This window comes from Hyla sarda, chromosome 5 (assembly GCF_029499605.1).
Source record: "Hyla sarda isolate aHylSar1 chromosome 5, aHylSar1.hap1, whole genome shotgun sequence".
Taxonomy (NCBI): Eukaryota; Metazoa; Chordata; class Amphibia; order Anura; family Hylidae; genus Hyla; species Hyla sarda.
The window spans coordinates 317,136,489-317,163,980 of NC_079193.1; the positions used below are offsets into that span (position 1 = coordinate 317,136,489).

Genomic DNA, 27,492 nt, shown 5'->3' on the forward strand with positions numbered 1-27,492 from the left:
CAATAACCATTTACATTGAGTTACCTTAGCACAAATATTTATCAAACACTCCAACAGGGTTCAGGTGCATTCACCTGATAAGTGCAATTTTAGCAAAGAATGTCACGTTAATATTGAGATATATACATGTAAACAGACGTGCAAGGATCAGCAGTCCACCTGCACTAAGAGTCCAAATTTCACGGCTAGAGCTTGTAGCCGGGCACACACTTACGAATCTCCTACCTCTAGAAGTCTCTTGGTCTAAGGACCAGGCACAAAAGCTTGACCGTTACAGTTACAGTCTTAGCATAGTCCTGCTAGGCACATTTCTTAAACGTTGCAGAAAGTCTGTGAAGACAAAAAAAAAAAAACTTAAGACAAGAATAGTGTCACAGTTCAGACGAAACTCTGACGATGACGTCCTGCTCCTCGTCTAGAGCCTCTACCCCTCTCAGGATCACGGTCAGGCTAAGAGTTAATGTGGCTCTCCCACACCACATTGGTAAGGGTAGAGTGTGACACTGTAGGATTGAGACTAACAGTTGGTGCTGGTTGATTCGGCCCCTACCTCCTCGTCGGGAGTGGGCCGCAGCACTTTCGTTGGTACCTGGTGGGCAAGCCAAACCTCTGCGTCGGGAGTAGGCCTAGGTACATTGGTTGGTACCCGCTGGGTAGGCCGAACCTCCGTAATAGGAGTAGGCCTGGGCTCTTTGTTGAAGGTAGAAGGAAGTGGCTGCTGCTGTAGAAATTCCTCCTTGGGTTCGTAGGTGGAGGCATCAGTAGCAGGCCATTTCGGCCTCAGCTGGAAGGGGTCCGCCTTCCAATCATTAGAAGGAAAGTACTTGAAAGGAAGCTGGGTTGGAGCGGCTAGTCTGGTGACTGCGGCTGCCCACTCTTCTCGCAGGCCCCGGACAGGGGTGTAGTCCACTATCTCACCTACCTCCAAGGAATGGAACTTTTTGTGGAGATATGACCTCTGTACAGCTCGCCGGTTTACGAGGATGGTATAGCCGGTGTGGCAATCAATGAGGGTACCATAACCTCTGACCTTGTTGAACTTGGCCACTGTTGCTCTACGACGTTCCAAGGGCTTCTCCCCTTCTCGGGGATGATCCCACATGCGGATGAAGAGTGCCTCGAGCTCTTTGGTGTTTTCTTGATAGCGGATCCTCTCCTCATGAGGCAGATGAACATGTTAAGGAGCATAAAGTTCTCTGTGTCGGGCCTTTAGCTTTTCCATCAAGTTGCCTGTTTCGGCCTCCTGACGGGCCCTTTCCCTCTGTGCCTTAGGGACTGGTGGAAGAGGCTTCCCAGGCAGGGGTTGAAGAACATCATGCATGTACTGGATCAAATCAAGTTCATCCCCAAAGACCCATTGGGGCAATTTTGGTGAGCACGGTCGTGCACTCTGCAAAGCGGACAGGGGTATTTCTGGCTCGGGGCTGGTGGAGGAAGAGAAGACAGCCTCTGTTGGTGTGCTTACAGAGGATTCCTCCGTCGGGATCTCAGCCCACGAACCCCATGTCCGGTGGTGAGGGGACAATCTCACTGGCGAGGGTGCTCCAGATGTCCCAGTGACTTCCCCTGGAGGGGTATCCGGCCAGTCGTCATCATCATTGGGCAGTGGGGGAAGATTGCAGGCCCCCTCTTCATCCAGTGATAACCGCTGCAGACGATCGGCAAGATCGTGGAACAGTTGGGCTGCGACCACAGCAACTTTCCTTTGTTCCGGTGTCATCTTGGTGCACACACCACGTGGAACGTTGCTCTCCGCCATGTCTGTACCTTCCGGCTCTCCTTTGTGCAGACTGAAGAGGTTGCTGTGCAGGGCTCCTTTTATATTGGGCTTCTCCAAAATGGCTGCCGGCCGGAAGGACGTCATCAGTGCAGCCCCGACTTCCGGTCCCCTCGGAAACAACAGCAGTAAATTTAAGTTCCCTTTCGGCTGCGACACATTTACTTGGTAGCCACGCCCAGGGGTGGGTCGTGGCGCAGCGCATGCTTTCTTCGCATGCTTTTCCAGCAGCGGGTTAACTCTTGCATCGCTGACTGGACCAGAGGATCGTCGAATACATTCACTTCTCACTTTACACATTGTCGCAGCAAATACATTTTCGCCTCCCCCCTTACTTTTCGCGTGTGCTCTCTGCACGCGGCACAATGCACACATTTCCGTACTCTTGGATGGTGCTTCGTAACACATTAATAAAGTCTTTTACATAGGGGGAGTACAATTTACTTGGTGGCAACAGCTGTAGGCACACACTCGTATCCTGTTGACGCCAAAAAGCTATGTGATAGCCTGGGGGAGTAGGGTATGGGGAGTGCAGCTGTGCAGTGACTAAAGGCTGCTTGTTAACCCTTGCTATTTGTGACGCCAGGGTGGGGGCTACTCAGTAATTATTGTCCTCCGCCACCCTTCTCAAGAGCAATAGGGAGGTAGATAATAATGGAATGTCCACAACCGGAGAGTTTTCTGAAACAGTTGTAACTTTTACCGAAGATTTTATGCAAGCTTCATAACCAGAACAGTTGCTATACATGCAAGCTTTCTTTGGAGATTGACAAAGGTTGGGACTTTAGCAATTTAGAGTCTTTAGGGTAATATGCGCTGTTCCATTGGATTTAGGGGATTTAGTTGCGGTCCAGTAGTCACGCTAGCTTTAGCGGGGGTAGTTTAGAACTCACAGTTTAAGTTCCGCCGAGGCCGGTAGGTTTACAGGCCTAGCGTGTCTATGCAAGTTGCGCAGATCCGTCTTGCTAGTCCGGCATTCACGAGAGCAGAAACCCAAGAGAGCGATAATTGGCTACAGCTCCCTTATATGGGTAGGGGCTGGACTAGTGCTAATTGGTCCAATACTTGTGTCAATCACCATTACAAAGGATTATGGGTAACACTTGACCCAAGGACCTCCAAAGGTCCTCCAACATACCATAGAGGATATTAACATGGTCACATGACCGAAGGTCCTGCGACGCTACACAAGGTAAGTACTATACATTATATTAAATATACATTATTACTAAATATGTACATGTAGTAACAGTATAGAATTAGAGTAGAGAAGAGGCGACTAGGGGCTCAGTTACTCTGACTTTGGGGACCACCACACTAGGTACGGTATGCAATACGGTAGAGGGACACCACAAACACCCTGTGGCTACCACACATATAGCATGCACACATTTCTGGAACAATTTGCCAAAAAATGCCATACATTCCCTACACTACATTTTGTGTGTTTGGACACTTTTTTGATACTTCTGTGCCTTGTCTCTTAACCTCTTTAGGACATAGGACGTTTTCTAACATCCCCGCTACCTGGGCTTTAATGCCCAAGGACGTTAGAGAACGTCCTGTTGTATTTCCGGTCTCTGCCGCGCACCGGGCAGAGATCGGAACGGCATGTCTGCTGAAATCTTTCAGCAGGCATGCTGTGCAATTGCCGTCAATTCAGACATGCGATTTTCTCCTATTCCGGGCTGATCGGGTCTTTGGTGACCCGATCACCCGGAAAATAGGGATTCTCAGACCTGTCAGTGACAGGCCCCAGCATCCTGCAGGGTAGGAGTGAGGTCGCAATGCTGCAATCTCCTCCCATCCCCTGCCATTGGTCAGAACTGATTCTGACCAATGGCAGAGCAGGACGGTGGGTTGCCATGGAAACCCCCCGTTCTTCCCACCCCTGGATGTCAGGCAGAACGGGGGGAGAAAATGGAGGCCGGTACCTGGAGGAGAAGACTCGTGGGGCCCGGCGATCATCACGGACATTCACCGGAGATCCCGGCTCAGGTAGGGAATAGATGGTGGGGGGGGGGGGGGGGGGAGAAATGAAACTGAGAGTAAAGTGATTTTTACTGTGGCAACCACTAGGAAGGCCGAACTGCAACTCCCAGCATGCCCAGACAGCCAAAGGCTGTCTGGGCATGCTGGGAGTTGTAGTTTTGCAACATCTGGAGGGTCACAGTTTGGCAACCACTGTTACAGTGGTGCCCAAACTGTAGCCCTCCAGATGTTGCCAAACTACAACTCTCAGCATGCCTAGACTGCCCAGGCATGCTGGGAGTTGTAGTTCTGTAACATCTGTCCCTTCAGATTTTGCAATTTTCATGACATTTTTGAAAATTGCTGCTCTACTTTGAAGCCCTCTAATTTTTTCAAAAAGTAAAAATATGTCCATTTTATGATGCCAACACAAAGTGGACATATTGTATTTGTGAATAAAAATAAAATGTATTTGGAATATCCATTTTCCTTACAAGCAGAGAGCTTCAAAGTTAGAAAAATGGTAAATTTTCAAAATTTTCATGAAATTTTGGAATTTTTCACAAAAAAAGGATGCAAGTAACGCCGAAAATTTACCACCAAAATAAAGTAGAATATGTCACGAAAAAACAATCTCAGAATCAGAATATTCGGTAAAAGCATCCCAGAGTTATTAATGCTTAAAGTGACGGTGGTCAGATGTGCAAAAAACGCTCTGGTCCTAAGGTGTAAAATGGCCTGGTCCTTAAGGGGTTAAGGTGTGTGGTTCAGAAAAAAGGGACATGTCTTCACGGGACAGAGGAGTAGCTTCAGCGTGACTTTGTGTCACAAAAGAATGTGCCAAAAGGTTAGTATAAAGTAAGCTAATTGGTGTCTAGGCTTTAATAATATTAATAAAATATGTGCTGGATTCATAAAAGAGCATAAGTCACACAGCATATGGTCCACTCTTAGGCTGTCTAGTCTAAGTATTAGACACGATTAGTAAATCTGCCTCAATATTCCCGGGATGACAAAATTATGAAGAGCAAAGAGCGTTCTGTGGTGCAGGGAGGGAAGGAAACTCTGATATGTCAGCCAGTCTCTGCTATTAGTAAGGTGTGAGATTATCTGACAGGTATTCAGCTACGTAACAAGTCACTTGACTCTGTTCCTGCCCGCCCCACCCATTGTACCAGGTTGAACTACTGGAAGTCGTCTTACGAGTTTTACTTGACAGGAAATGACAGGTGTCTGAGTGTCAGATCAGATCTCTGTATTTGTTTCTCCGCATTCAGACCTCTTTCTACAAGATATCATTTAGCCCTGAATGGAGTTTGTGAACTGCTGATAGTCAGGAAACCAGGTACAACCATGAGTAAGATCACCAAGCTTTTCAAGACCTCTGGTTCCTCTTCAAAGAGTCGGAAGGGGGGTCCAAGTCCCCAGGAAGCTTTGTTCCGACTCCGAGAAACTGAGGATATGTTAACCAAAAAACAGGAGTACTTGGAAAAGAAAATCGAACAGGAGCTGGCTACAGCAAAGAGGCACGGAACCAAGAACAAGAGGGGTAAGTGGGGAGGACAATGCTGAATTCTAACCCTCTGTTCTTTAAGTAAAACATTTCCACGGGTTTTGGACCTTTCCTTTCTTATATAAACTTTTCTTTCATATTTAAACATATACATAAAGTTCATCCCCTCTTATTGACACTGTAAATTATACATTACTAGCTGAGTACCCGGCGTTGCCCGGTTTTTCCTTCCTAATCCTTGTTGGGGAGGAAAATAAACAAAGGAGGAAGCTTTTGACTTCATATCCCCTCCTCATATATTGTTGTCATATCCCAACCAACTATCCCGACCTCCTATCCCGTCCTCCTATCTCGACCTCCTGTCCCGACCTCCTTTCCCGACCTCCTATCCTGACCTCCTATTCCGACATCCTATCTCGACCTCCTATCCCATCCTCCTATCCCGTTCTCCTATCTCGACCTCCCATCCCGTCCTCCTATGTCGACCTCCTATCCCCTCCTCCAATCTCGAGCTCCTATCCCGACCTCCTATCCTGACCTCCTATCCCAACCTCCTATCCCGACCTCCTATCCCGTACTCCTATCTCAACCTCCTATCCCATCCTCCTATCCCATCCTCCTATCCCGACCTCCTATCCTGACCTCCTTTCCCGTCCTCCTTTCCCGTCCTCCTATCTCGACCTCCTATCCCATCCTCCTATCTCGACCTCCTATCCCGACCTCCTATCCTGTCCTCCTATCCTGACCTCCTTTCCCATCCTCATATCTCGACCTCCTATCCCGTCCTCCTATCCAGACCTCCTATCCCGTCCTCCTATCCCGTCCTCCTATCCCGTCCTCCTATCCCGACCTCCTATCCCGACCTCCTATCCTGACCTCCCATCCTGTCCTCATATCCCGACTCTTAATATGTGTACCAAGTATTGAAATAGCTCCAGCCGTACGGAAATTATATGGGAACATATATTTCCCATAGACTTGTATGGGACTTTAAACATAAACCCCGCCCCTGGCAAATGGGGGTGAGTAAGGGTTAAATTACCTATCCTATGTTTGTTGTTGACATATAAGTAACATGTGTGCCAAGTTTCATGTTAATATCTTTAGCCGTTTGAAAGTTTTTGTGGAACATACACACACATACATACACACACACACACATATATATATATATACACACATACATACACACATACATACACACGTTGAGTTTTATATATAGAGAGAATATCTAATATTGTGTTCAGAACTAGGCCAATACCTCCTAATACAAGATCTAACTAAATTGCGAGAACAAAAAACCTCCCCAGTAAATATAAGCCTTTAAGTTGTCTTCTTTCCTCAAGCTATTTTCTTAAAGGGGTACTCCGGTGAAAAACTTTTTTTTTTTTTTTTTTAAACTGGTGCCAGAAAGTTAAACAGATTTGTAAATGACTTCTATTAAAAAAGCCTAATCCTTCCTGTACTTATTAGCTGCTGAATACTACAGTGGAAATTCTTTTCCGTTTGAAACACAGAGCTCTCTGCTGATATCATGAGCACAGTGCTCTCTGCTGACATCTCTGTCCATTTTTAGGAACTGTCCAGGGTAAAAGGAAATCCCCATAGCAAACATATGCTGTTCTGGATAGTTCATAAAATGGACAGAGATGTCAGCAGAGAGCACTGTGCTCATGATGTCAGCAGACAGTTCTGTGTTTCAAAAAGAAAAGAATTTCTTCTGTAGTATTCAGCAGCTAATAAGTACAGGAAGGATTAAGATTTTTTAATAGAAGTCATTTACAAATCTGTTTAACTTTCTGACGCCAGTTGATAAAAAAAAAAAAAAAAATTCCCACCGGAGTACCCCTTTAACCCCTTAAGTACCGGGGGTTTTTCCGTTTTTGCATTTTCGTTTTTTGCTCCTTGCCTTTAAAAATCATAACTCTTTCAATTTTGCACCTAAAAATCCATATTATGGCTTATTTTTTGCGCCACCAATTCTACTTTGTAATGACGTCAGTCATTGTGCCCAAAAATCTACGGTGAAACGGAAAAAAAAATCATTGTGCGACAAAATTGAAAAAAAAAACGCAGTTTTGTAAGTTTTGGGGGCTTCCGTCTCTACGTAGTACATTTTTTGGTAAAAATGACACCTTATCTTTATTCTGTAGGTCCATACGGTTAAAATGATACCCTAATTATATAGGTTTGATTTTGTTGTACTTCTGGAAAAAATATCTTCATAACTTCATGCAGGAAAATGTATACGTTTGACCCCTATAACTTTTTTATTTTTCCGTGTATGGGGCGGTATGAGGGCTCATTTTTTGCGCCGTGATAGGACTTATTGATTCATTTTTTCATGATATAAAAAGTGACCAAAAATGCACTATTTTGGACTTTGGAATTTTTTTGTGCGCACGCCATTGACTGTGCGGTTTAATTAACAATATATTTTTATAATTCGGACATTTCCGCACGCGGTGATACCATATATGTTTATTTTTATTTACACTGTGTTTTTTTTTTTATGGGAAAAGGGGGGGTGATTCAAACTTTTAATAGGGAAGGGGTTAAATGATATTTATTCACTTTTTTTTTCACTTTTTTTTTTGCAGTGTTATAGCTCCCATAGGGACCTATAACACTGCACACACTGATCTTCATCATTGATCACTGGTTTCTCATAAGAAACCAGTGATCAATGATTCTGCCGCTTGACTGCTCATGCCTGGATCTCAGGCACTGAGCAGTCATTCGGCGATCGGACAGCGAGGAGGCAGGTAGGGATCCTCCTGCTGTCCTGTAAGCTGTTCGGGATGCCCCGATTTCGCCGCGGCTATCCCGAACAGCCCACTGAGCTAACCTGCATGGTTTCAGTTTCACTTTAGACGCGGCGTTCAAATTTGAACGCCGCGTCTAAAGGGTTAATAGTACGCTATTAGCCACGGGTCCCGGCCGTTGTTAGAGGCCGGGCACGGCCATGCCGTCGGCCCCACGTTATAGATCGGGAGCGGACACATGACGTTCCAGTACGTCATGTGTCCTTAAGGGGTTAAGCACATCTGTTCCTGGAAAAGTTGGATGATGAAAAATAGGGTGAAAATGATAACTCCCACAGGGATTTCCTCAGGCCTCTGGAATAACAAATCTAGTTTTTGTTAGTTAGGCTGAAGTTCTACGAGATGTATCACTGTAGAACGGTGGGACAGTGGTCTCAAATTGTGGCCCTCCAGCTGTTGCAAAACTTCAACTCCCAGCATGCCCGGACAGCCAACGGCTGTCCGAGCAAGCTGGGAGCTGAAGTTTTGCAACATCTGGAGGGCCACAGTTTGAGACCACTGATTTAGGATCTCAGATAAGCTGGGTGCTAACTCTGACAGGAGCTGTAATGGACATTTGCCGGTTGTCATCTAATTTCCTTTATAACTGTTTATTTAATTTATTTATTTAAATATTTATTTTATTTTATTTATTTAAATATTTATTTTATTTATTTATTTAAATATTTATTTATTTTATTTATTTATTTAAATATTTATTTCATTTTATTTATTTAAATATTTATTTATTTATTCATTTACTTATTTATTTATTTTAAGATGTTTAAACTTTATATATAATAATAGCTGTCATGTCCAGATACAAAAATAAATCTAGACATGTAGGAGTGTAGCTAGGTATTGTTTAATTGATGTAGTTTTCCTGTTTTCCTATTGGAAGTTTTCCTATTTATCCCTTATATATTAGAAACATTTCTCATACATAAAAAAAGGGTTAAGTAATCCAAGCGTTTTGTAAGAAAACAGCATTCTCAGGATGGAGGTCTATTCTTAGGCCCCAGCAGGAAAGGCGTGCATTGTTTTCCTTCTATTATGACTCTATGATTATAGGCATTATACTACAGTAATGCTCTGCATTATAATCACGGGTATAAGAAAAGTCTCCTGCAATGTTAATATTTTAAGTTGTTCAATACACGAATGTCTTCTAATGAATCATTAATAGGTATAGTTTTCTAAAGAAGAGAACAGTGATGTGAAAAAGTATCTTGGAGGTAGAGAAATGATGTTTTGTCTAGGGAGGTTGAAACTCAAAACCACTGAAAGATGCTAGAGAAGATGAGCAAAGAGTATCCTTATCACTGAACTCATTGGGGTAAAGCACACCTCTATCACACCTGAAAATTCAGGAGTCACCTATCAGTGGAGGGCCATTTGTATTTCGTAATGACACCTTTCCTTTTTCCATCAAAGTTGCTTAAAAAAAAAAAAAAAAAAAAAAAAATATATATATATATATATATATATATATATATATAAATATATACACACCGTATTTATCGGGGTATACCACGCACCAGCCTATAACACGCACCCTCATTTTACCAAGGATATTTGAGTAAAAAAAGTTTCTTACCCAAATATCCATGGTAAAATGAGGGTGCGTGTGTGCGTGTGTATACCCCGATACACCCCCAGGCAAGGCACCGGGAGAGAGGCCGTCGCTGCCCGCTTCTCTCCCCCTGCCTTTCCTGGGGTCTAGAGCCCTGCTGCCGGCCCTTCTCTCCCTCTGGCTATCGGCGCCGCTGCCCTTTCTGTCCCCCTGACTATCGGTGCCGGCGCCCCATTGCCGGCGCCGATAGCCAGGGGGAGAGAAGCGGCGCCGACAGCCAGGGGGAGAGAAGGGGCAGCGGCACCCATTGCCGGCGCCGCTACCCCGTTGCCTCCCCCCATCCGCGGTGGCATAATTACCTGTTGCCGGGGTCGGGTCCGCGCTGCTGCAGGCCTCCGGCGTGCGTCCCCTGCGTCGTTGCTATGCACGGCGCGGCGCACTGACGTCATGCGCCGCGATGTGCAGCGCATAGCAACGACGCAGGGGACGCACGCCGGAGGCCTGCAGCAGCTCGGACCCGACCCTGGCAACAGGTAATTATGCCACGGGGGATGGGGGGAGGCAACGGGGCAGCGGCGCCGGCAATGGGGCGCCGGCACCGATAATCAGGGGGACAGAACGGGCAGCGGCGCCGATAGCCAGGGGGCGAGAAGGGCCGGCAGCAGGGCTCTAGACCTCAGGAAAGGCAGGGGGAGAGAAGCGGGCAGCGACGGCCTCTCTCCCCCTGCCTTTCCTGGGGGTGTATCGGCGTATAACACGCACATAGACTTTAGGCTAAAAATTTTAGCCTAAAAAGTGCGTGTTATACGCCGATAAATACGGTATATATTTAGGTGAAATAATATTTTTTTTTTTTTTAAAGGGGTACTCCACCGTAAAACATCTTATCCCCTATCCAAATGATAGGGGATGAGATGTAAGGTCATGGGGATCCCGCCACTGGGGCCCCAGGCGATCTACGAGCCAGCAGCGGTGGCATCCAAAACACAGAAGCTTGGAGCTTCCATGTTCGTGACGTCACGCCACGCTCCCTCCATTCATGTCTATTGGAGGGGGCGTGATGGTTAGTACATAGCCGTCACGCCTCCTCCCATAGACATGAATGGAGGTGGCGTGGCAGCTGTGGTCGCCAGTCAGTGGAGTTCACTCCGTGAACCGGATGACTGGGGACCCCGGTGATTAGACATCTTATCCCCTATACTGTGGATAGGGAATAAGATGTTTTTCGGCAGAGTACCCCTTTTTATGATTTACTACATTTAAAATTAAATTTTTACTATATTTAAAATGAACTTTCTTTTTTAAATGACTTTGCTTAAAAGTAATGTGTGATCAGAAACATAGAACATATCAGCAGATAAGAACCATTCGGCCCGTCTAGGTACATAAAGGAGTACTTCAGCGAAAACTAACTTATCCCCTCTCCACAGGGAAGGGGATAAGTAGCTCATTGCGGGGAGTCCGACTGTTGGGGCCCCCTGTGTTCACCGGGACGGGGTCATGGACCTCTCAGTGAGAAGCGAGTGTCGTCTACAGGTAGATGGCACATGCTCCATTCATTCCTATGGAAGCATTGATGATACCAGAGAGTTGTATTCGAGTCTTTTTGGCTCTCCCATAGGAATGAATGGAGTGTGTGGCGGCTGCAGCACGCGCTCCTCACTGAGAGCTTGGTGATCACGGGGGGCCCACCGGCCGGACTTCCTGCGATCAGCTACTGTCCCCTATCCTGCAGATATTTGGATCGGAGATCTCCTTTACCAACTACTTTTATCTGCACATTGAACAGAGTGTTTTTCTTCACAGAGTTTGGTGAGTGGCTGTCCATTTTCTTGTTCTTTAGATTATTCGGCTGATTTTCAGCAGATATTGCTGCATACATTGGAGTTAGGGTGCATTTACACCATGTTTGTACATTACAGGGGGGAATTTAAAAACCGACCGCTGCTGTATTTCCATTGGACCCATGCCACACTCCATTCATTAAATGAGACGGACAGAGTCAGATAATGACTGAGGTCAGCTCATTTCTGAATCGTATCAAATTTATTGCTGGACTAAAAACTGTGGCTGACTACGGTTTTGTTGCCAGTTTTGTTGCCTGCAACAAAACCTGTTACAGTCCAAAAAGCAGACCACCGGCGGTCGTATTGAACAAACGTAATGTGAATGTAGCCTTACAGGAGGAGTGCTGGGACCTCAGAACTGCATAAACGTAAAGTGCACTTTGATGTACTTTGTGTTTGCACATTGTTACATTTGGAATAATATATGAAGGGGCAATTTGAAAGCTATTGAATTGAGTGTGTTGCTTCTTATATTGTTTTGATGGAGAAAAACTGTTTTTTCTATAAGAATGTTACAGAATGTTATATACAGAATGTTAGAGAAGGTTAACTTATGTGTGATTTAGCACTTACTAGAGAAGGTTGTGCATGCTATGCCCAACACTGGACAAGGTACTGTATATAGGTAAAAGGTTGTCGTCCCTCTGCAGCTTCCTTGCACTGAAACATGACAACTTACAGACTTTTCCTTCAAGGAATAACAGTATCAGGTAGGTGCTGAATGGACATTCACAAGTAGGTGAGTAAAACAAGAAAGTTTATTACCCAGCCTGAAGCGCGTTTTGCAGTCACAGATGCTTCATCCGGCATTAAAGCAGCTGTCACTGCGAAACACATTGCACTCTGGGTAATACACTATTATCTTCTACTCATCTACTTGTGGATGATCCTGCTACTCCTTGGAGGAAAAGTCTGTGTATAATACAGAATTAGGCATATGGAGGTACTATAAGGACCTATGGAAGTCTATTGGCACTGTATTACAGCTTGAGTATGTATAACAATTTCAGCATATGATTGGTTGGAATTAGAGTGGTGCAGAACTCATCTAATGGTTTATGATAAAAAGAATAATTACAATCACCCGAATAATATTGCTGTGTGGTGCCTAAATAACACTATGGAATGTGGCTGCCTGTCCATAGCTTTAGACATGAAGTGTGATATGATGGGTTCAAACTCCAGGGCTCAAATTAGTAAGACTAAAGGACAGGGTGCACACAAGGATGTGTATATTATGACGTTTCAGAGATATATATTGAGTACTTAAACTGTACTTGTCATCACAAAAAACATTTGACATATCTTAGGGACAAGCCTGAGTGTTCAGACCACAACCAAGCACTAAAATAAACAGGGAGAGAAGCGCACTCTGTGTCTATGTGAGGATGACGGTCCTGACACCATTTCCTTCACAAGACACAGAGGAAGACTCCAGATTGTGGGGCCCCCCTTGGGCCTCACCCTCCACGATTAGTTAGTTATTCCCTACCCTATGCATAGGAGATAACTTTCTAAGATGGCACAACCCCTTTAACATTTTTAGCAATTTGTGCTACAGTAATTTTTCTGTGGGAAAAGGCCAGACAGGCTAAGCAAAGATAAAAAGAGGAAAACCTGCTGCAGGCTGCAAGAGAACTGTGACTTATGTGATTTATTTTTGAGCAAAACAACAAATTAGTTTTCTACATTTATTCCTATTACTCATATAGCACAAATGTATTCCACATTGCTATACAGACATTGCTATGCAGATTGCAATGATACACATGTAGGTAAGAAGAATTCCCACTACCCCAGTGCCTAAAAAGTCAGTATCTATTCTTTTATAGCTGACATACAGTTCAGTTCTCAATGAGACATGCACCTTCTTATTTACTTTATTACTTCATGTACTGTATATGCACATGAATGTGTCTAGAAAACTCCAGACATCACAGGGCTATCCATATACTATATATTCAGTATATAATATCCAGTAACTAAGTGCTATTCTGGAGAGACATTTCTACATTAAAGAAACCATTACTCACTTTTATTTACTTTTAAATCTCAATCTGAGGAATTTTAAATATAGAAATATTTCTTCAGAAAAACACTTTTAATTTAGAATATGAAACAATATTTCACCAAAACTCTAAGGTTAAGTTTCCACTTGTTTTTTTCTCTGGCAGTTTTTGGATATCTGCCCCTGCAGTTTTTGAGCCAAAGCCAGAAGTGTATTCAAAAGGAATAGGACATATAAAGGAAGAACTTGCATTTCTCCTCCCTTATGGATCCACTTCTGACTTTGACTCAAAAACTGCAGTGGCAGAAATCTAAAAACTGCCAGAAAAAAAAAACAAGTGGAAACTTAGCTTTATGGATGTAAAGCTTTTCTGCTTAGAATGCATGCAGATTCCTGTCAAGGGTAGGGTTCGTCGGTAGTCACAAGAGTGAGCTCCCTGCTGCTGTGGAAATGTGCCACTATGAGCAGCTACCCAGGCGCAGCAGGGAGCTTGCTCTTGTGACTGCCGATTGTCATCCATGTGACCATACCCTAAGAGTTTGTTCACATGGTAGAATGTCTGCCCAGAAAAGAGTGCAGGCGCCGTCAGAACATGCCCGGAAATATGCCGTCTCCATAGACAGCAATGCATTTCTGAGCAGACTCACTGAAAGAAATTACATGTCAATTCTTTTTGCAGAGACCGGAATTAGAATTTCTGTTGTGTGAGCAATGCAGCAGAATACCATTAAAACAATGAGACTCTGCTGCAATGGAATTTCTGAGCAGGACTTTTCCACCAGATTCCATTCAAAAATTCCACTGTGTAAACGAAGCCTTATATATCACAAAATAGTCTTCATCTCGAGATGGAGATACCCCTTTAAAGGATAACTCCGGGATGTGCAACTTATCCCCTATCCTGAGGATAGGGGATAAGTTTTATATCGCGGGGGGTCCGACCATTGGGCCCCCAGTGATCTCCCGAACGGAGCCCCGGCTCCCTGCATGGAACGGGCATTTTCGACCACCGCCGAAAGCGGCGGCTGACACCCCCCCTCCCTACAGTTCTAGGGCAGTTCTAGCTACAGTTCTAGGAAAGCGCTGCTTTCAGCAATCTCTGGCTCTGCCATAGAACTGTATTGAGGGGGTGTGTCGTCCGCAGCGTCGTGCTGTGGTTGAAAACACTCGTTTCATGCAGGGAACTGGGGCTCTGTTCGGGAGATCATGGGGGGCCCCAGCGGTCGGACCCCCCACTATCCAACGCGTATCCCCTATCCTTAGGATAGGGGATAAGTTGTACATCCTGGAGTTATCCTTTAAGGCATGTTGAGTTATTCCTATAAAATTTTAATCTCACCATGAAAATATAACTTTATAACTTGTCATACTGATGGTTGTATATATTCTGAATTATGTACTACTGGTTATTATTGAAGTGGAAAAATATATCATTTAATCACATACAGGTTTAGGCATTTCAGAAAATGTGTAGTATGTAAATAGGGTCTCCTCCAGAAGGAACAAAGTCCCACCTATTGGAAGTAGCTACCTTTAAGTCATTGTCTTTCCATAATAGAGTCTTGAAACATGACTATGGATTATCAGCCAAACCAGAATCTCCTCCAAAAGGAAGAGTCATACATCTGTATACCCCTTTTTCCCAGGAAGCATTGTCGGGCTTATAATACTTCTTACACAAGCTTGGGGGTCTCTTTAAGGAGACACATTACCCCCTTAGGAAACATGTGGCACACTGGCATAGAGGTATCTGAGTTACAGTCAGCTGCACTGTAGGTTTGCTTGTAGTAAGCCAGGGCCAGGATGAGAAGTATTTGAGATAGGCAACCACCTAGTGTGCCACCTCACAACTAGAAATAGGGGGCTCAATATAACTATATATAAAAATATATATGCCTAACAGCATTGTGTTGCTTCATGTGGCGCAGGCAGCAAGTATCGGTTCAGCAGAAGTCCCATATGATGCTGAACCAAAGCTTCCATCTCTGCTTCACATTGCCCTGATGCCCCCCACTGACACACACTGCCCCCTATGTGGTAGCACACAAGATGAATTTGCTGCTTACTTTTTGCCTTGTGTGACCATGGTGGCACATTTCCATGTCCTGGTCCTGTAGCAACCTCAGAACCAAGATAAAACCATTCAAAAGACTGCTATGAGTTCAGACGCACTGTAAGGACTTATGGTCTTAACACAACTGTTAGCAGACTTCTTTCCTAGAACAATGTCCCCTTGCACCTGCCTTGGTTTAGTAGGTTGCACCCCCCCCCCCCCCCAACAAAAACTCACACACACACACTACCAAAAACCAATGGTTTAGCCTTTCAGCTTGTAAATGAAAGAGTTAAACAGTTATCTATCTGTTGTAGGCCCAATCTATTCATCTGCACTCATTATTACCCCCTATGAGCACCTTTCATGACTTGTTCTGTTCTTATCGCACTTTTTGTCAGAAGGTATGCTGGGACATATGACTGCGGCCAGGTATTACAGCTCAGCGGTCACACCCTGTAAACTGTGAATACAACTAGTCAGTCTACTATAAGGAAACCATTTATAAGGTCATGCACAGGAAAATGATCTTTCTATACACATGTGCAAAAGTCATGGTTTATTAGCTTATAAAAAATACTTTTATTATTGATTTTAGCAACATTGCTGTGTACTTTATTGTCTCCTGTTTAGACAGCCCCAGGTACGGGCCCTATAAGATGGCTCAACATGCACAAGATACAAGTGTTGATCTCTTTTACAGGGCTTGACCACCATGCGGACAGGACTGCAGGAATGACCACTGGATTGTTTTTGTTACTGTGGTGGCCCAGTACGGGAGTTGTGCCCCCGGCCCTTGCTACCCTGTCAGACAGCCTTCTTACAGTGTCCCCTGGGCCCCCTTACACCTTTCTCCTTATGCTTAGTGACCTCATTTACTAAGCTGAAACTGACCATTTTTGTCTGGTTATTTTGGCGCAGAGTGTCTGAGACATGTCTGCACCAGCCTGCGCCAGTGTGTGCCTGAAAAATCCAACAAACCTGACATTGCACTGTGAAAAGCCGAAAAGGGGCGTGCTCTGTCACAAAGGGGTGTGGTCAGCCTGAAAAGGGGCATGGTTTCACAACCCGACCAAATTACTATTGAATTCACAGAAAATCCTGTGGATAAATGGCTGGAAATATCCACCTAGAAAAAGCTGGTCAGAAAATGTTCCTGACTTTTCCCAACAGTAAATAGAGAGGAATCCTGCAAATCTGAAACAACTTTTCCCACTAGTAAAAACCCGACACTCTTAGTAAATGAGGCCCAATGTTTTAGATGTGTTATACTGTATAATGAATATAGAAAGTGTTATTACTTTAAGAGAGGTTAACATGTGATCACCATTTGTCATGTGAGTGTAACCCAGTGAGGTATCAGTGATCATGTGACTTAAAGGTGACCTATGGGACCCCACCAGAGTCTCCCCTATAAAAGCCCTGGGAGGAGTCTCTTCTCTCTCTTTCTGTTGAGTTGCAGTGCAGTCAAGTCCTAGAGTGTGTCTGGAGTCCATAGGAGGCCTCAAGTCAGTCCAGCAGCCACAATTCTACAAGTAAGCTACAACCACAGCATTGTCAGTCTCAAATCAAGTCAGTCACAATCATCTATTGTCAAGTCAGAGTGGCCTGCACTAAAATTGTCCAAATCTACTGCAATTCCCAGAAAGCCTTAAAGGTCTCAGAATTCACTGGTCACCTCCGTGGGCCTGGCTGAACTGTATAGACTGTTCCATCTATCACTCAGTAAAGCTACCATTCTCCGTAACTTGGCGTTGGAGTCATTATTGCCCTCATCTCAAGCAGACCTTACTCTTATAAGAGACACTGCAAGCTTGGTGGTTGCAGTATCACATATACAAGTGCACAGAGCTTGCTGATTCTCACTAAGAGGTGCAGTCTTTGATATCCATTTAGTAATTGTAAGCTAGTGGCTATATTGTGGCAAATTTGCAGTGTCCCTGTACCTGTGTTCCAGTTACAGTAAATCTTATCTACATCTGAACTAGAGACTAGTAGATATTTTCCAGTCAGTTCATATGATAGTAAAGCAACTCTTTAGTTTCCATGTTCTCCCATTGTCCAGAATTCTTAATCATATACTTGGCACTACAGGGAACATCCTCTGGCTAAAGCATAGTTAGGTTTACAGGGGACCCCCAGGTTAGCCATACCACCCACCACGTGACATTATCATCTACACCCCTAAGAGACTAGTACTCCTCAAAGTACTACAAATACATTGTTAAAGAGTACCTGTCATCAAACCATATTTTCTAAACTAACTCAGATTTAAAAATCTCCGTATCATACCTTTCCCCTTGTTCACATAGTGTGAGCTCCCGGCACTCTCTGAGTTTGGTCTCCTGCCAGGCTTGGAGGAGACCAAACCAACTGTTTGATTTGCAACAGGGAAACACAACAGAGCCACCTACTGGCCATTTTTTCAATCACATTTAAAACATATAAAGGTTGAGAATTTTAACAGCAAGTAAATAGTAAGTTGTTGCTCATTACCATAGCCTTTGCTATAAATGTTGGGAAACGGACGGAACTCTCTCTTGAGTCTACAGTCTCTGTTCTCCCCAGCCACAGCTATCTTGCAGTCTATGTTGGCCCAGCCATAGTCTCGGCTTACCAAGAACGCTCACTTGTCACTCATACTGTACTCTTTATTACAGCTCTCATCAACAATGCAACAACCAAAATTACCCATTTGGTGGAAACCACCCATGTTTAAGCCAGCATGGAGAATTGTCCGTGAGACAACCATATGGTTTTGTAGTGGCCCAGCACCGCTTTACCAGCTGTTATGTCGAACTAGTCACTGATTGCTGTAATATTATAAGGTTTGCTGAACAGTCAAATATGTGTCTGAAGTGCTGAAGGCACATGCATATTGTTTTACTCTGGTAAAACATGCAAACACTGTGTTCTCTACAGAGAGTAAGGGGTAAAGTTTACTAAACTGTGCGTGTGTTGCCTTTGCTAAATGTATTTTCTGTACAGTTGAAAGGCAGAGTTGATCATGTTCAGCTTTTGTTCAATAGTTGTCCAGCTCCACCCCCTCTCCTGGCTATGACTAGGGGCTAAGTTCTGGCTTGACCAAAGTAGAGAGAGCACACATGTTCTACAGCTTCTGTCACCAACATGAGGAGACTGCAACAGTGAGCCTTAGGTATAGCTGGCGGAAGGCTAACCTCATGGGCCACAATATTCCTATTTCTGTCTACAGTCCCTTTGAAAAGATGTATATGTCTACAGCTCAATAAGCCAGCGGAATTCTCGTAGATGCACCAAAGGAGACATGGAAATTCTACATGTTTACCAGATTCACCCATCAGTGAGGTTAATTGTCACTTTGCTTAGTTAAAGGAGAACTCCGGGATGTAACAACGTATCCCCTAGCCTAAGGATAGGGGATGTGTCAGGTCACGGGGGGTCCGACAGGTGAGACCCCCAGCAATCTCCCGAATGGCACTCGGCTTTCTGCATGAATGGGTCGTGTCGACCACCCCACAAAGCGGCGTCCGAAACCTCCCTCCATGCATATGGGAGAGCCGGAGTGATACTCTTGGTTATCTCCGGCTATGCCATAGAGCTTGATGGAGGGGGTGTCGGCTGCAGCTTTGTGCTTTTGTAGAAATGGCTCCTTTCATGCAGAGACCAAGGCACCGTGCGGGAGATCGCATCCCGGCTTAGGAAAGGGGATTATTACATCCCGGAGTCAGTGTATATTCTTCAGAGACACGGGTTCATCACACGTCCATGAACAAAAACACCAAAGAAACAAATCTGCTAAAAAGCTAAAGTTTGCATATAACATACAATTCTAAAAGAACAGTGACTAGTGACCAAATACTGCTTCGCCTAAAACCAATACTGTTTTTAATGAACTGTACAAAATTCAAGCAACATTTCAAAGTATCTATATTGTATTGTACTGCCTCAGGAGTTCAGTAAGGTTTACAGTTGTTTTCCAAAACACTGGTTACAGAACAGGGGAACAGCTTTATTGAAAACAAAGTTGTGGGCTCACAGAGGGAGCACTTGGTAGGTATTCACATTGGTGTGGTTGCACTGCAGCGGTCATTGTTACTGTGATGCTTTGTCTGTGGGATGGTGGGGCCTGGAGCCAGGGGCTCGGTAGGGCAGCAGTGGGGCTGCCTGACAACTGGGTCACTCCCCCTGTGGGTATGGTGTTGCAGTGGTGGTAGCCGCTGCCCGGTGCTACGCCAATGTTGGGTTAGGGACCCACTATAAATAGGTGGCCTTGATGTGGCGAGTGGGCTTGTACTTTTTGATCAAAATGTATACTAACAACCTGTTAGTGTTTGTATTTATGCTGAGAAGCAAGTAGATCAAAATACAAATTGTTGGATGTGCGGCTTCTCTATTTTTTGTTTTACCACTTAAGCCATGTGACACAGCTATGCGGTATCTCCCCGCCACATAAAGTCCCCTGGCACACCACAGTTTTACATACACTAATCATAGTTACACTATGGGCTTCCTATGCTAGCTACTGTTATCTAACTATCTATAGCCACATAGCACCCAGAGGAGAATTTCCCTGCTGCCATGTTGTTAAACTGTACAAATCGTGCAACAAAACACAATAATGTTATACAACATATAACACTTTGCTATACACCCTGCAGGTAAAAGGAACAAAGGGATAATATATAACATTGCAACAATTTTTTCTACCTTGTTGGGACGGCACCTATAAGTCCCAGAGGGGTCCTTGACTAGTACACTGGTTACCCGGTTTTACAGCACTGGATAATTTGTCTACTTTATCTAATAGGTGGAATGTATTTGTCTCCTCAGCTGCGTTACAAGCATTAAAAAGAAAGAAGAGACTGGAGAAGCATTTAACCCAGATAGATGGGACACTGTCCACCATCGAGTTCCAGAGAGAAGCTCTTGAGAATTCCCACACCAACACAGAAGTTCTGAAAAACATGGGATATGCTGCCAAGGCCATGAAAACAGTTCACAAAAATATGTAAGTATAGCCTTTACATGTTCACCCTAAGGGGTGGGCAATATAGCAGAAAATGTCGGTACTTGCCCAGGGCTAAAAACAGTCCACTGCCATGTGATGCCCGTTTGTCATTTGTCCAAGTTCGTGAAATTGTCAGCCCTATGTAAGTACCAAACTTTTATGCTATATTTTTGCAATGTTGGATGTCTATTCACCATTCAATGGTGCGACAGCCCGAAGCTGAGTTGAAGATGCTGTGTCCTTGCCTAGAGCCGCCGTCCGTGTGTGAAAGTGTGAAAATAATGAAGTTTAGCAGCTCCAGCACTGAATGCTTTGTGGATTTTTACCCTAAGGTGTTCACATGTGGCTGATTTGCTGTAAATTTTGACTTGTCTATTAACTTTAGTAAGGAAGCCCAAAACTACAACAAATCAACAGCTAATCTGTACTTGTAAACATACCCTTAGGATATGTTCTAGAGATGAAACTGTTAATTTTATTCCATTATATAGGATAAAAACAAAATATACAACAGCGCTTCTTTGTGTGTACCAATATAGTTCTCTAGGCTATAGGATAGGACTAAATGAACATTATGATGAATGGTAGATCTTTATTTTTAGTATTTTTGGGTTAACTAAATCTTATAGGTATAAGTTTCAGGACACCATAATGATAGGGTCCCTGAGGCTATGGTATTCCAGTAATCTACATCGTGATTAATTAGGGCATATTCTTTCAATGTATCTCAATGCAATAGTAATTTAGTATCTGTGAGCCTTCAGAATCATTCCCCGTCAAGGTTGTGATGGACCCAAAATATACCCTGAGACAACTTCACAGACCACACGTGTGGTATGTTCACCCCCTCCACAATACTATGACACCTCATACGTAACTGATCCATTGCAATTAAAGAGTACCTGTCACCAAATAAACTTTTCTAAACTACCTCAGGCTATGTTCCCTAAGTACTCCTAACACCCCTCCCGTTGTTAAAAAAAATGTCAAAGCTTTAGAGAGAAACAATCAGTAGATTTTGCAACAGAAGAGAATGAATGAGGTGAGGCCATAGGAATAATAAACAAAGTACCATTTCCCTTATTTGTCTGTAGTCAGCAGTACCTATACCATACACTGATCTGCCATAACATTGAAACCATGAAAAGTAAAGAACACTGATCATCTTGTGAACATGGTGCCTGTCTGGGTGCACCAGGAGAACAGGCATATGATGTGTTGGAACTTGTGACAGGACCACGAACACACAAGGATCACTGATGTGCATGGGAAGAGAAGACTATAGCCTGTTTAGTCCATTTCCCCCCAAAAAAGTTCCTGCTGTCTATGATAGATAGATGTCAGAACACAAAGATGCTTATAGGACTGCAAAGCTGCAGACTGGTCAGAGTGTTATTACTAATCTCTGTCCATTGCTGAAAGTGCCTACAGTGGGCATAGCTGTTGACCAATCAGATTGCTCTTTGATTTCTAAAGAGGCTTCTGGAAAAATAAAAGAAGCGATCTGATTGGTTGCTATGGGCAACTGCTCCACTTTTCCTCTGCACAGGTTTTGATAAACCTCCCCCATTTCTTTTACATAATGTGTATGGCCAGGTACATCACTTACCTAGGGGAAAGATGGCATCAGGATGCACTATGGGAACAAGATAACCTGGTGGGGCAATGTGATACTCTGGGCAATGTTCTATTGGGAAACTTTGGGTCCTGGCATCATGTGGATGTTACTGTGACACCTTGAACCTACTTACACATTGCAGCGCTCAAGTCCCCCCCTTCATGTTAATGGTATCCTTAAAGGCAGCGGCCTTCTTCAGCAGGATGATAAGGCACTCTGCCACACTAAAGCTTTTTCAGGGATGGTTTTGGAGACATCAAAAAGCGTTTAGGGTATTGACTTGGCCTCCTAATTCCCCAGATGTCAATCAAGTCAGAAACCAAATTTGCTCGGTGAAGGCCACATCTCAGTGCCAGATATCATATTAGACTTCCAGGTGTCTTGCGGAGTTATGCATGTTGGTTATGCATCATGGTCAAAAATCATGCTCTTTCACCTAGAAAAACCATACAGAAAAAAGTACAATTCTGCTTTCTTCCATGCAGTCCTAATTTAAAACTCCCTTTTAAGTGTACCTGTCCTTCATAAAAACATTTGATATAATTTAGACAATAACGTTACATGCATATTTGTAATTCACATTGGCTAAAAAATTTGTATATTTTTGGGTGAAAAAAAATGCTGTCCCTGCAGCTGTGGCCTGTGTGTCTCTATGAGGAGTCCAAATACATGGAGTAAGGGCAGGACAAACAGGACTCTGTGCAGGCTCCTGGTTTGTCAATCATCCTAATGTGTGAGTGGGGAGCCTGTCAAAGAGGCTCAATGCACAGAGCCCCGCTTGTCCTCAGTACGCAGAACCCCGCTTGTCCTCAATGCACAGAGCCCCGCTTGTTCTCAGTGTACAGAGCCCCACTTGTCCTCAGTGTACAGAGCCCTGCTTGTCCTCAGTGTACAGAGCCCTGCTTGTCCTCAGTTTACAGAGCCCCGCTTGTCCTCAGTGTACAGAGCCCTGCTTGTCCTCACTGCACAGAGCCCTGCTTGTCCTCACTGCACAGAGCCCTGCTTGTCCTCAGAGTACAGAGCCCTGCTTGTCCTCAGTGCACAGAGCCCTGCTTGTCCTCAGTTTACAGAGCCCTGCTTGTCCTCAGTGCACAGAGACATGCTTGTCCTCAGCGTTCAGAGCCCCGCTTGTCCCCAGCGTACAGAGCCCCGCTTGTCCCCAGTGTACAGAGCCCCGCTTGCCCTCAGTGTACAGAGCCCCGCTTGTCCTCAGTGTACAGAGCCCCGCTTGTCCTCAGTGTACAGAGCCCTGCTTGTCCTCAGTGTACAGAGCCCTGCTTGTCTTCAGTATACAGAGCCTTGTTGTCCCCCTTCACTTCCTGTATTTGGACTCCACAACGACACACAGGCAATAGCTGTAGGGACAAAATATACACTTTTTTAGTCAATGTATATTACAAATATACATATAATGTTATTATCTACATTATATAAAAACATTTTGTTAACGAAAGGTACACTTTAAATCAATGAGAACTTCATGAGACACTCTGAAAAGACCGAAGTGCAGCTGGGTATGTACGGTTTTAATGTTACAGCTGATCAGTGTTTACAAAAAGACAAAAGAAAAAGAACCCCCCTTTGTGTGTGAGTCCTTAGCCAGGCTGAATGAGGACATAACCATAGTACATAACAGTGACAGGACCAGAAGTCAGAAGTGTCACAGCACCACCCCTATACCAAAGCAGGTATGTACCCCCATGCTAGTGTCTGGCTCTCCACACTCTTCATGCCTCCATAGTAAATACTATGCACAAGAGCCTACAATATGGGAGATAGAGGCTGCTGGTTTGTATTTGCCCGAGGATCTTACAGCCGGCAGTTCACAAGACGGGTAATTCACTGAAGTAGTTGGTTTATATCCTGACTTTTAGCTCATTTACAGCAACCTAGACATAAAAATATAATAATTGCTTTTGTGTCCGTGATATTCAATAACCCCGCAGGAGCTACTGAGGCAATTCTTCAGTATTTTGTGAAACTTTTTTGCCTACGTTAGGTGTGTTTTCAATCATTCCAGGCTGGGGCTGAAATTGTGATGGATTTGCTTTGTGTTCACTATGAACCTTATGCGGCATATTGATGCTCAGAGTAATCCAATAAAATATCTCTTAACTTGGTCTTTGTTCTTTTTGATCATCCTGCAGAATACAGATAGCACAGAACTCACAGCAAGCGCAAAATATTGATTTATGTGTGCCATTATACAAAGACTACTCTAAGGCAAGAGAAATAAAAGCTCTCTATTGTGCTCTTACCAGTAAAGATGATAGAATTCATGGATGCGCCAATGACAGAATTCACGATTTAATTAAGGACACGTTCATTCTCAATGGACAAGAGCAATACAAGTTTTAACTGCGACCTGAAGTTTCGTTTTTTTTATTTTTATTTCTATAGCATTGTATTTCTTTATAATATGTGAAATGTTGTTACCTGCAGGGATCTGGATAAGATTGATGAATTGATGCAGGACATCAACGAACAACAGGATGTAGCACAAGAAATTTCAGATGCCATTTCTCGCCCCGTTAGTTTCGGAGAGGAGTTTGATGAGGTAATTGCTGGAGACAAAGTTTGAGATTTGTGTTTTATTGTTACTTGAATTCCTTTATAAACATGGTAGGTTCTTCTGTACAGTTCTGCTTCAGCAGATCAAGTAAAACCATACTGGGAAATAGTTGTTTTTCATTTACAATGAGTGATGAGAAGAGCTCGTTCTCTCCCCCTCTTTGCATCGACTCGTTTAGGGTCCGATTAGCTCTTTCTTTTGTTTGAGCCAATCGGACCCTGAAACAGGTCAGATGCAAACAGATACTACCGGGTCATGACGGACCCCATTCCCTTGCATGGGGTCTGTCAGTGACCCGGTCATTTTACAGGATTTTAGCAGAGAAAAAATACTCCTCACCAGATTGCTGACGAAACTCTGTGAACGAGGCCTAAAGGGCATAGTGAGGGCATGGTGTCAATTGGTCTTTTTTGTGTGCGGGGTAGGTTCTTATGTTATGGAACCACAACTCTTTTGGAAAACTCAAATTGGTGCCTAAAAAACATTCAAGTGGGCCACTACAAGCACGTAATTGTAGAAACCTGCAGATTTTGGGTTATAAATATTAGATTATTTTTGGTGTTAATACCTACTGCTTTACAGAACAAAATACAGAACGATTGAAAGTGTGCTCAAAAGTTTACATTTTTACATTTTTCCTCCAGTTTGCTATCATTCCTGTGAGCCACCTAAAAGGTTAACAAAGTTCCTTTATCCTGTTGGGAATTCCTTAAGGGGTACGGTTGTTTAAATTCAGTGATTTATGGGGGCTTCTAGCATACAGATACCTCAATTAATTTTCAGAAATAAACTGGCCCTATTAAAAAAATAATAATAATTGAATTTTTTTTTAAATAAAAATCTGGAAATTTGCAGCTAACTTCCTATCTAATCTAATCCTCTAAAAAGTAAAATGACCTTTAGGAAATTAAGTGTGAATGATTAACTTATTTAAAGGGATACTTTGGTGGAAAACAATTTTTTTTTCAAGTCAACTGGTGCCATAAAGTTAAACAGATTTGCAAATTACTTATAATAAAAACAAATATTAATCCTTCCAGTACTTATCCGCTGCTGTATACTACAGAGGAAGCTGAGTTGTTCTTTACAGTCTGACCACAGTGCTCTTCGCTTACACCTCTGTCCATGTCAGGAACTGTCTGGAGCAGGAGAGGTTTGCTATTGGGTTTTGCTCCTACTCTGGATAGTTCCTGACACAGACTGAGGTGTCAGCAGAGAGCACTGTGGTCAGACTGAAAAGAACAACTAAACTTCCTCTGCAGTTTACAGCAGCTGATAAGAACTGGAAGGATTAAAAATGTTTACTAGCAGTAATTTACAAATCTGTTTAACTTTCTGGCACCAGTTGGTTTGAAAAAAAAATGTTTTATACCGGAGTACCCCTTTAAGGGCATGACTATCTTCAAGCAGGGAATTTTAAATTTCGAAAAAATGCTAGGCTTTCACTGAACCACTGAAAGTATTGATTACAATTTACTACTAAGATAAAGTACAATGGGTCAATTTATCAAAGGTGGTGTAGGTGAGCAATTTTTGTACAACTTTAATTTGTGTGGTGACAATGTGTATATGAGCCAAATGTATTAAATGCTGCATAGTACAAATTTCTTTTGACATGACACCTTGTATGGTTCTTATTTTGGCCACCGTTCCAATCATTCTCTATGGGGCCACTGAACATTTCCGAGTAATATTTAAAGGTGGTGAGATGCGCGTTTGTGAAACAGTAATTTGGTTCTAGTTTCTATGTTCCAAAATTAAGCATGAATATGAGGTGATAATGCTGAAAGGTTCCAGATTAGCAAGAGTTACATCAGCCATCTCTGTTACATAACATGTTGTGGACAATGCCACTGAACACTTATGATTCTTTTAGGATGAATTACTGGCAGAATTAGAAGAACTAGAACAAGAAGATCTCAACAGTCAAATGGCCAACGTGAAGTTACCAAGTGTGCCATCCGCAAAACTGCCATCGAGACCAGGTAACCAGATTCGTAATGTGAGAGATAGAAACAACTTTTTAATTATCAGAAGTCCATCTATACCAGTGCTCTCCAAACTGGACCTCTAGCTGATGCAAATCTACAACTCCTAGCATGCTGGGAGTTGTAGTTTTGCAACAGCTGGATGTCCTCATTTTGGAGAGCACTGATATAGATGGACTTCTGATTTCAAATTAAAATTTTCAAAGTAAATTCAACATTGGTATCTGGGCCTTCTGGGTGGGATCAGGGAAATTTTAATAGATCCGGCCTGATGACCAGGCAGTAATTCACTGCATCATACTTACAGTCATGGCCGTAAAATGTTGGCACCCCTGAAATTTTTCAAGAAAATGAAGTATTTCTCACAGAAAAGGATTGCAATAACATGTTTTGCTATACACATGTTTATTCCCTTTGTGTGTATTGGAACTAAACCAAAAAGGGAGGAAAAAAGCAAATTGGACATAATGTCCCACCAAACTCCAAAAATGGGCTGGACAAAATTATTGGCACCCTTTCAAAATTGTGGATAAATAAGATTGTTTCAAGCATGTGATGCTCCTTTAAACTCACCTGGGACAAGTAACAGGTGTGGGAAATATAAAAATCACACCTGAAAGCAGTTATAAAGGAAAGAAGTTCACTTAGTCTTTGCATTGTGTGTCTGTGTGTGCCACACTAAGCATGGACAACAGAAAGAGGAGAATAGAACTGTCTGAGGAAGAACCAAAATTGTGGAAAAATATCAACAATCGCAAGGTTACAAGTCCATCTCCAG

General features: G+C 43.4%; 1 protein-coding gene across 2 annotated transcripts in view; it reads left to right on the plus strand.

The window, feature by feature from the left end:
- The first annotated feature begins 3,687 nt into the window (after positions 1 to 3,687).
- CHMP4C (charged multivesicular body protein 4C) overlaps positions 3,688 to 27,492 on the plus strand; it is a 31,700-nt gene continuing 7,895 nt past the window's right edge. For both annotated transcript variants that reach the window (XM_056518599.1, XM_056518600.1), the window contains exons 1-5: positions 3,688 to 3,775; positions 5,026 to 5,297; positions 20,359 to 20,536; positions 24,597 to 24,711; positions 26,603 to 26,711. In XM_056518599.1, the coding sequence (XP_056374574.1) occupies positions 5,102 to 5,297; positions 20,359 to 20,536; positions 24,597 to 24,711; positions 26,603 to 26,711 (598 nt within the window). In that variant the 5' untranslated portion in view covers positions 3,688 to 3,775; positions 5,026 to 5,101. The remainder of the gene's footprint in view (positions 3,776 to 5,025; positions 5,298 to 20,358; positions 20,537 to 24,596; positions 24,712 to 26,602; positions 26,712 to 27,492) is intronic.